Here is an 11,337-nt window from a genome sequence, read left to right as displayed (position 1 = left end):
TGTTTTGTTCCTTTATAACATTTGCTACCAAAAAATAAATCATCATATTTCTTCCGTTTTTCTATGATTTTTTTTCAATAGAAAAACTATTCTCTCCTTATTTAGTTTTTAATATGTCTATCTGATTAAAAAAAAGGCAGTTTTGGGTGTTGTTTTTTTTTTAATATTGTCAACGCTGTTTCTTGAATTTAATGCAAATGAATATTTCTAATGACTTTTGCTGCATTCTCATGATGTAGTTTTTCGAATTATTCCTTCATTTTCTTTTTTCATTTCTTGTTGTTTTGACATTATCATAATCTTCACTATAAAGATCTCTTACATACATGATTGGTGCGTTTAGATGTTTATCTGTGTAAAATAATTTATGTCCAGTGTATATTTTGCATTGTCATTCTTTACATCATCGTTATCATAACTTTCTCAAGAATCGGTTGCAATAAAAGCAGCATAGCTGATTGAATCATTCACTTTTAAAGGGCGTACATTATTGGATCATTTACATTAAAAGGAAAGTACTATATATATGGAAGTGTTTAACGACCTTGACTGGCTTTTCAGCCCTCGCACGGTCGGTATGGAGAGTACTTAATTGAATCATCCGAATTTAAAGGGGCTTACCTGATTGAATCATCACCATTTAAAGGGCGTTTCTGATTGAATCATCGGTATTTTAAATGGCGAACTTAATGGAATCACCCATATTTATTATCTGCACATCATCACACGTGTACAGATCATTATCCAATTCAATAATAAGATAGGCTTAGTTATCAACTGTATCATTTGCTTTATCAATTTTGTTGTTTTATGTCATTTTTCTTCTTTGTATATAACTTTCCTTATCTTACAAGGAAATAATTTAAACAAATCGACTATCTAAAAAAAATGAAGATCCAAAAAAATAACAGACTGAAGCATTAATCTCAGCATCAAAATTTCAGCAGTTTTTCCATTTGTTAAGAGTGTAACTTTAGAGTGGTAAAAGTGACGCCCCTACAATTCAAACTTGATTTGTGTTAATAAGCATTGTGTATCAGTTTCGTTACATTCGGTAGAGGAAAACCAAACCTAGAGAACAGAAACCAACTTTGGGGCTAACAGAGGGACTGACAGACAGACAAGGGTAAAACTTAATGCTCCATGTGCTCTGGCGGGGGCACAAAAAAAATGGCATGTTGATGAGTAGATTTGGCTTTTATCTATTATGGTTTTCAAGATACTTTTATTTCTCTTTCTATGTTTTTTTTTGTCATGGCAATGTAAAAAATTTGTTAAAGTTGGGTGTGAGTTTAATGATAGTCATTACTAAAGTATTGCTATCTATATAGAACAACTACAACAAGAGTTATATTGTCTTCCCTCCATTGTGACCTTATTTTTTTTGCACTTATAATAGTTTTTTAATTGATATTCATTGCTTTTATTTATGTGGTATTTATTGCCACTTTCAGTACTGTTTTCTATTTCCCAGTGGACAGTTTGTATTGGTGGAGGATGTCAGAGAGAACTACAGACCTTGGATAGGAACACTGACATTCCTAGTAAATTCAGATTAGAGTCCAGTGCACATGCCGACTGCCGGATTAAAACTCGCAACCTCAGTGTTGACAGGGTTGTGATACGAAACTTCAACTACTTAGACCGCTCACCCATCACTACTATTATAAAGTATATGCAAAGTACAACTAGCAAGTACCTACAAGTGACATTTTTATCAGTTTGACAATCTGTTTATATATTTACATATATATATAAAATTAAGAAAATTGTTTTTGACTCTTTATACATAAACTTTATATACATTTATATACAATTCATAAATGAAATTAAAATTCATCAATTCAATACAAACGTATTATCATTATATTATACTACAGTAATGGCCAAAAAACTTTATGTGCAAATTATCCTTTCTGTTGATCAACCATGTTTACAATAACATATATGCTGAATTGATCCAAATATAGTTTGGGTTTTTTTTCTATGTCAATAATTGTTTCCTCTTTTTGTCTTAGTGACATTTAAAATGAATATTTTCAACACTTAAAATTTTTTTACCTTATAGTCAAGAGTTACATGCATGTTCAAAATATAAAATAAGTCAAAGGCAAGGTCCATATAGCTATTGATAAATGATAATTTACACATACAGTTTTCTTGGTCAAAATTAAGGTTAAAAAATAGTACCTCATTTTCTTCACAGAAATTGCATATTTTGTCTCACAGAAAATTACAAATTTATCTTTGATAATCTCTGTCCCATTAAAGAAAAGAACTGAACTCCTTATCATTATTTTTGCACCAATTGCCACCCATAATCCCTTCTGTACTAGAAATTTTTTGTAAAATAAGCAGTACAATGAATATACTTTTTTGATGACTTGCAGTATGTTTTTTTTTATCATACATTTCTTTTACAGTACTTTTTTACTTTACAATATCTATAGCCTTCTCTTTTTTGCCATCTTAAACTTTACAAAACAGTTTTCAGAAATAAATCAACTAACACAGTTATGAAAATCCATTAATATAACATGTTTGTTGTGGCTTAACATAAAAATAAATCAAAATAAATATTGCACTACGATTTGTCAAATCTTCTCATCATCTTGCTTGTCTCGCCTCGACAGTTCGGACAAAACCATTTTCCTTTTGGTTTATTCACAAGTCCTACACAGTTAAAATGGAACCATTCTATAACACAGAGATCATTGTCACATCCTATCATTTCCCCATAAGAAACTTGATTACAGAGACAGTACGTAGGTTCATCAGGGTCAATAGGTGGATCGATCGGGGATGTGGGTGTTTGTTCTTTCTTTGCCTTCCTTTTCTTTTTCTTTTTTGGTCCTTTATCCTTTTCATCCTAAAAATGAAAGTGAAGGAATTAGCATATATGTACATGCATAAGTTAATGCATGTTTAAGGCTTGCTGTTCAGTGTGAGTCAAGGCTCCATGATGAAGACTGTACCTTCACTTATAATGGTTAAGTTTTATAAATTGTGAATTGAATGGAGAGTTATCTTATTGGCACTCATACCACATCTTCCTATATCTATTAAATGTAGAAAATGTTGTGATATTTTTTAAATAGGTGAAGGTATATTGAAATTATAAACTGATGAAAGTTATTGACTATTTACCCTAACACAAGTATGTATAATTTCCGATTCAAATATTCACATGATTTTTACAAATGAACATCTATTAACATGATTAATTTACAAATTTTTGTTTAATAATATTGGAGAAAATGAAAAAAGAAATTTCTAATTTATTTTTATTTAATTTCGAAATGCAGAAATTTTATCAAAAATCTTGTTAAGATCCACTTGACCCAAACAAAATAACAGAAAAGTTAACTAATTCATTTCTCTATATGATAAATAACTGTATCAATTCAGAGCTGTTACATGACTTTTTATGACAATCTAAAAAAAATGTCCATCGAGGAAATTAATTTCACCATGTTCACAATTTAGAGAAGTTTTCAACAAAAAAGTTATCAAAGGTACCAGGATTATAATTTAATACGCCAGACATGTGCTTGGTCTAAATAAGCCTCATCAGTGACGCAAAAGACACAAAAGGGAGATAATCCTATTTTTTTCCATTTTTTTCTAGAAGTCTAGAAGTCTAAATATTTACCCAAATGTTAGCTATATATATATTATAGTGTCCAATTCAAACAGTGAATCATATCTTTAAATGCTACATTGTACATTATTAACATGAAAATTGTTTGCAGTTCATTGTACAAAGGAAAGATTAAAATAAGAATTATCTCTGGACTTAAAAATGATGTTCAGTTATGATGTATAGTTTTTTTCAACAGAGTTGACTTTAAAAAAAAATGTAAATGCAAGGGTCATACTATATTTCTTTTGAAGTACTTTTAAAGTAAAATGGTTTACTTCACTAACTTACTTTTCCCTTCTACATTTGTAACTCAGTTTAACTTTGATTCAATTCTTATCTTTTCAATTGATATGAATTGAAACTTATTTTCTGGTCTATTCCATAACCTAACAGGTAGACAAAAGCTTCTATAATAATTTAAAATTATAATGAGATCTTATTGTGTATGTGCTGGGAGTTTCTTCACTGTACAGTGTTGAGCTATATTCGGATAATTTGAAAATTTCAGTTTAAAATTTAGTTTTTAAACAAAACATCATAAGACAAATCTTTTCTAAAATTTGATATACTTGTACAACAGTGTAAATATTAACTATAAAAACATACCATTCTTATTTCTTCCCTGATTATAGAATCGTTATTTGTTTTTTGTCTTCTCTGACGCTTGACTGGTACCTTTTCTGGTTTATCCTCTTGTTTAATTTGTTTAGGTGGGTGTACAATTACTTCTCTTTCCTCCTTCTCCTGATCTCTACCTGAGTTAGGGTCTGGAAAAAAACACAATATAAATGAAAGGGGAATGAGGAGTATACATTTGTACATCAATGAGACAGCAAACAAACATCACAAAAATAAGACATTTAGAGGTTACAATATACAATTATGGCCCGTTGAAAAGGTGAATATCCAAAATTGTCAACACGAGAAGGTTATTTCATTGAGGGCGCAGCCCGAAGTGAAATAACTTTTGAGGGTTGACAATTTTGGATATTCATCGATTCTAAGGGGCCACAATTGTTTTATTATACCGAACTAACAGTAGAAGGGCATTTTGAACACTTACTAGTCTATATTTTTAACAGTCATAACACACAGACTCAGACTGACGTTTAAAATTACATTTGTGTTCGAATTTACAACAAAAGTAGAATCTTTTTGTAAAATATTGGTGGCCCTGAAAAGGACCGTTAATAAGTGATATCATCGGCTGCTGGCACTCTCAGCTGTATTCATGTGCAATGCCTTATTTCCTCGTCTCTCGATGGGCTTCCAGTGTAACATGAACGCTGCCATTTTGTTTATTTACGTCTGTGACATCATTTTCATGGGAGGTAATTCAAGTACAAATCAACAAACTCAAAAGATTATTCACCGATGGTGTAATTTTTTATGGTTATTCGTCCTTCCTTGCAATTGAATGAAAATTAACTGAATTATTCCACGTCACATGTTAACGTTTCACCCAACAGAATTGTTTGAAATATATGTAAGGTATAATAATATGTGAAGTTTGACTTGATAACTGATCATGATACAATAATTATTATAATAATTATAATAAGGCATTGGACATAAATAGAGCTGATAGTGCCAGCAGCCGATGATATCTCTTATTAACGGTCCTTTTGAGGGCCATCAATATTTTACAAAAAGATTCTACTTTTGTTGTAAATTCGAGAAATTCGAACACAAATGTATTTTCAAACGTCAGTCTGTGTGTTATGCTAAAAATATAGACTAGCAAATGTTCGAAAAAGCTTTCCAATGTTAGTTCGGTATAATAAAACAATTGTGGCCCCTTTAAATCAATGAATATCCAAAATTGTCAACCCTTAAAAGTTATTTCACTTCGGGCTGCACCCTCAATGAAATAACCTTCTTGTGTTGATAATTTTGGATATTCATCTTTTCAACAGGCCATAATTGTATATTATTTTTTTCAAATTTTAATTCTAATAATTATTTCATTCAAAATTATTAATGTACTAAATAAGTAATCAAGAAAAAACAAAACAAGATATAACATACAGCAGCTACATTTTACTTTTACAGATGAATGTAAATCCTTCACTTGTGTTTGCTTTTTTGGCTTTCTATTTCTTATATAGGTATACATGTATTAAACATTTCAAAAGATGCAAGAAGTGAGATATTTTTTTTCTTATTTAATTTTTATTAGTTTTCTTGTTATCATGGTTTTTAATATTTTGCCTCTAAGCTTAATGATCCTCTTTAATTTAGATCAGATGTTTTTAATTTGTTAACATGTGCACATATATACATGTATGATATATTACAAATATATCTCTAAAAAGAAACCTACCAAGGTTTTCTCTATCTTGCTCTAGCTGTCTTGCTCTGTTTTCGATATGATCAGTTATACAAGCTAGCAACATTAATTTTTCATCACCAATTTCCTGACATTTAATTAATGCCCTCTGCATAGCTATCATGGCCTTTCGTTTAGCTGGGCTACTTTCAGGTTCTGTTTTGTATGTTTCATGGTGGACATCTATGTCGGCAAGAATATCTAAAAAAACAAAACAAAAAAACAATAATTTTAAATCTTTCTGCAAAGAATGTGTTTTTGCAATTTTTATTTCATATACTTAAATGCATACGTGTATATGATATACATGTATGCATTAAAGTACATGAAAGAAAAAAATATGCATGGAGCTCTTTATGTTCATGGAAATTAAGAAAAAGCAACACATACATGTATACTGATTGTTTATGCTATCTTTATTTTTTTTAACTTGAAATGGACATTTGAGTTAATTTTTGTCAGTGAATCCTTATCGTTGTAAACCTCAGTAATAAAAAGTTTCATCCATATATTAGGACCAAAGAGCAAAAAAGTCTATTATTTTTTTTGGCGCATTTAAGTCATTTTTAAAACATGACGTCATACATATGAAACCACTAAAGTTGAAAGTTTTCTGTTACATGAACCATCGAAATTCGTATGATATTGTATTAAAACTGATTTTTGAGGTAGGTTTTGCTTTATTTTCTATTCTATTGCATTATTTGCATATTTACGAATTTCAGCAAGTCAACATGGCGGCTCCTTAGTTATGAAATGTCAACTTTGGATTTGACGAAAGCTTACGAGAAAATCATGTAAAATAAAAATGGCAATTGTTGGGTCAGTTTTTTTCTACTGGTTATTCATGAAATGACCCATGCAAACTGCGGATTTATTAAAATATTTGAGCCTAAAGTTTATCTAACAGGGAGTAAAAAAGATCAGCCACACAAACACCAAACCAACTCTCACTTCAGTATTTTAATGACAGTATTTGTCCTATTAGAATCATAATAATTCATGGAAGCCATAGATTGTTGGAAATTTGCACAATGGCCTGGGCCGTGATATTCGTTAATTTTATCCCTCGCAAACACTCAGGATAAAATTTGAATATCACTGGCCAGGCCATGTGTAAATTTCCAACAATCTATGGCTTCCATGAATTATTTCTTAATTTAAACATTTGTGAATAGTTTGTTGCAAACATTTGCAATCAATGAATGGTTTATTCCAGTGTACTTAAAAAAAAATTTGAATTGTGTAAGTTCAAATGAGTTTATATGAGTAAAAACGATTACAGTGAGGGCAATATCATTATAGGATTTAATGAAAGCAAACCGTGTATTCAAATATTTTGTCAAAGTCCTTTAAAATCATATGCCATTGATAGTCAGAATGAAATTGATTCAAGGGATTCCCCGACACCACATTTGTTCTAATTTTAGATGTGACCCGGAAGTGCTTACAGAATATTCTAAAGGGTATCCCAAAACAGTTACGCGTTGTTCAAATACAGTGAATACACATGATTTATTTGAAATTCATAATAAAATTTTAATGAGCACTTAAATACAAGGAATTGAAACTTACCCTTACACTGGATATCCAATTCACGCATTTGAGTCACAACGCGTTGCAGGTCGTCAGGCAGGTTGTCCATCGTGTCGAGGTAATTTTCCAAGTAAGTTGCTGAACACAGCGCCTCGACTGCTGCTTGATTCAACATTGTCATATTCTTGTAATCATTGAAATTCTACGGATATTTCTCTCTTGGTATTTGTATTGTTTTGGCATAAACAGTAAACCAGTCATTGGTGTTTCCCTCCGAATGTTGAACGATGCCTCTTTCTGGAAATGACCTCTTTACGTCAGGGGGTACCAATAAGGGGTTTGAGATCAAATCGACATAAAAATTTTGGTCATTTTGTAAAAGAAATTTTAATTTATCATTCAGCTTAACCTTATCAATATATTACTGACCATTAGATAGATTTTTATGTCCTTGAAAGGCACAGAAAAATCCAACTTCTGCCAAAAGGCCTCACGGAAACTATGCGGGGTTTCTCTACATTTTACGTCTGAGAAATTTCGTTTGAAATATATGGAGAGCAAAGAAAACAAAATACTATTGTCATATACGTTGTTTCAAGTTTATATCATTTTGTACAAATTATATTTTACAAAATAAATGTTGTTTGCATTTTGACTGTACAAAAAGTGCTTGTACACATTATAATGTGTACAGTATTTGATTAAAATTCATCTAAATTCTTGAAAATATCTATAATGAAAAATCTTCAATGTGACTGATACTTCCGATCTCAACTTCTCCAAATTTACACTTAATGTACACAAAAGAAGTGTAAATATTGCTGTATTGTCAGAACTGGTGTGTTTATCTACATTGCCATACATGGAACATATTGTCATGATAGTCAAATGTCTGCATACCGTGGTACAGATTTGAAAATCTTTAGACTGAATTCAGTCTGTTTCAGTGTGTTAAAAGACGTTTATAAATACAGTCAAGCCTGTGAGCTTCTCAAATCTAACAGAACTTCTTGTATTCTCATTTTTAAAGAAATTATTCGATTTTTTGGAATTAAACAAGTAAAACATTTTGAACAGCATATTGTTTTTAATATATTTAACAAATTAATTCACACTTAATATATTAACAATTGCAGTATGTTAGCCAACAAAATGCTTCTGATGGAAAATTGTTCAAATAGTTTAAACTAACAAAGTTTTGGCTATGCAAATTATCTCTCTAATTCTTTTGTTAAGAACTCTGATTTAAGAAGAGCTATTTGAACATTACGTATCATGTGCTCATATGCTGAATTTGATCGCTTTCCGCTTTTCTGGTATACCACGAAATGAAAGAATTTCCCAAAAATGCTCATCTACATGGCTGTGTAGAAGATAAATCAGGGCCATTTTTAACTTCATGTGAAAAATTTAACTCTGATAGAGAAGCTCTCTTTGACTTTTTTTGTCATAAAAACAACATAAATTTACTAAACAATAAGCAAAAACTCAATTCAGCGGCAGCAACCTACTGACAGATTGTCTGATTCGTTTGAAAATTTCAGGGCAAATAGACTAAACCTGATGAAAAATGTTACCCCTATTTTCTATGTTAGCCATAGCGGACATGTTGGTTGGTAGGCGGTGGCAGAGGAGAAGATTTTTTTGTTTTTGGCGTAAAGGTTAAGGGATGACGACGACGGACGACGGACACCAAGTGATGAGAAAAGCTCACTTGGCTCTGAATAAAACAGAAGTTATATAATGTGGAAAGAATTAAGACCCACAAATATAATGATGTTTTTACGCGGCAGGCGTACCTATGATGAGTTTATTTGCAACCACTGGGTCGATGCCTCTGCTGGTGCAATGGAGATTTATTTCCCCGGGGGTATCACCAGCCCAGTAGTCAGCACTTCTGTGTTGACTGAGTTATCATTGATATGTTCATAATTATAAATTAAATGTTAACAAAACTTTGAATTTTTGAAAAAATAAGGATTTTCTACCCCGGGAATAGATTATCTTAGTTGTATTTGGCAAAACTTTTAGGAATTTTTGGTCCTCAATGCTCTTCAACTTTGTACTCTATTTGGCCTTTTGAACATTTTTTTATTCGAGCGTCACTGATGAGTCTTTTTAAGACGAAACGCGCGTCTGCCGTAAATATAAAATTTTGATCCTGGTATATCTATGATGAGTTTATTTGTAATTTCGATATTCAGTAGAGTGAAGGATGATCACGTTTTTGTTGATGTTTGTATCTGTGGTTGAAATTCTAGTGTCACATTTAAGAGAGTTATTAATTCTGATAAGGGTGAAATTTTGTTACCATTCAAACGTTAAACCCTGCTCCAATTGTTTGCACATGTCCTAAGTCAGGAATCTGATGTTCAGTAGTTATCGTTTGTTGATGTGGTTCATAATTGTTTCTCGTTTTTTATAGAGTAGCAAGACCTTGGTTTTCCCGTTTGAATGGTTTTACACTAGTAATTATAGCTTGCTCAGTGTTCGGTGTGAGCAAAGGCTCAGTACTTTTGAAGACCGTACTTTGACATATAATGGTTTAATTTTATAAATTGTGACTTGAATGGAGAGTCGTCTCATTGACACCCATACCACATCTTCTTATATCTATTTACGATTGCTTAGGATTTCATCTTTAGTAAGTTCATATGCGATTCCAGGTGAGTTGTCTATTTCGAATTCCGAGTCCCTTATCGGGGGGTCCTTTTCACAGTATATATTAGATAAATATTAAATGTGATTTACACTGAAAAAAACGATATATTATAAAATTTAGAATGGAAATGGGGAATGTGTCAAAAAGACAACAACCCGACCAAAGCAAACAACAAACAGTCAAAGGCAGTCTTCAATGATAATCATACATAAGTTAACAAATGACTATACTATAGTAGTTACTGACAAGCTTGTTTCTATGTTTGTCTGCAGGGATACAGTAACACAGTACTCGTCATGGAAGAAGAACAGGTGTTTGTAGCAAAATTCTGGGTCTTGAAAGAAAGATATAGCATTATAGTTTTTTAATAGACCCATTATTTTTTTTAATTGGAATTGTATCAACGACCACACAGCTGTACAGATTGACGGCAAAAATTTTCACTAATTTTGTAATTTGTTATACTCTGTTATACTATTCTTTGTCTTTCTGGTCCTGCCTATTCTGGTTTTCCCAACCAACGCTCAAATTGAACACCTTAACCTCCACAGTGTTTTTTCCACCAAAGGCAGCTTCTTATAAGCTGATATATAATCTTATTCACACGAGTTGTTTCCCCTACAACATAAGTCTTATTTCACATCGTCAAGATGTGGCTAGCTATAAAGTTATTATCCAATATAAATGCTTTCAAACATTAAAATTTACAGATCCAAACGAAAATCTATATGATCGGCAAACATCTACAAAAAAAAACACGAATTTGAAACTTTTGTCTTGAAAAATAAACTTAGGCGACAAAATTGTCAAAATAGGTGTGATTTGGGTACCCAAAAGTACTGCCTTTTAAACATGTTAAAGTCATGAAACCGCAATTAAAAAAAAAAAAAATATGCATACGTTTTTTAGAACTGAATGGATAGTTGATATAATAAAGCTTATATACATACACGTATTTCTATAGACAATTCTTTATTTTGTCCACATTTAGAAGATGTTTACTTTTTCGCCGAAATTTTTTTCCGTATTCAAGTGACCTGAGCGAGCGTGACCCTTCTCGTAAAAATCCGGTGAGTGAGCGTGCACAGAAGACTATGTTTATGATATACACATGCATTGGTTTAAGAATTGGATAAACATTATTTTTCACCAGTCACTCGTTTTGTA

At 31.5% G+C, this 11,337-nt stretch overlaps 1 protein-coding gene across 1 annotated transcript; it reads right to left on the bottom strand.

Moving 5' to 3' along the window:
• Positions 1-1,769: 1,769 nt before the first annotated feature.
• LOC139485445 (inhibitor of growth protein 1-like) lies at positions 1,770-7,820 on the bottom strand. The gene is made up of 4 exons (XM_071269939.1): positions 7,548-7,820; positions 5,967-6,173; positions 4,250-4,410; positions 1,770-2,869 (listed from the first exon to the last, which is right to left on the bottom strand). The coding sequence occupies exons 1-4, from the start codon at positions 7,687-7,689 to the stop codon at positions 2,585-2,587; spliced, it is 795 nt and encodes a 264-aa protein (XP_071126040.1). The 5' UTR covers positions 7,690-7,820; the 3' UTR covers positions 1,770-2,584.
• Between the last annotated feature and the right edge of the window lie 3,517 nt (positions 7,821-11,337).

This window comes from Mytilus edulis, chromosome 8, assembly GCF_963676685.1.
Source record: "Mytilus edulis chromosome 8, xbMytEdul2.2, whole genome shotgun sequence".
Taxonomy (NCBI): domain Eukaryota; kingdom Metazoa; phylum Mollusca; class Bivalvia; order Mytilida; family Mytilidae; genus Mytilus; species Mytilus edulis.
This window is presented reverse-complemented; position numbering and strand designations above follow the sequence as displayed.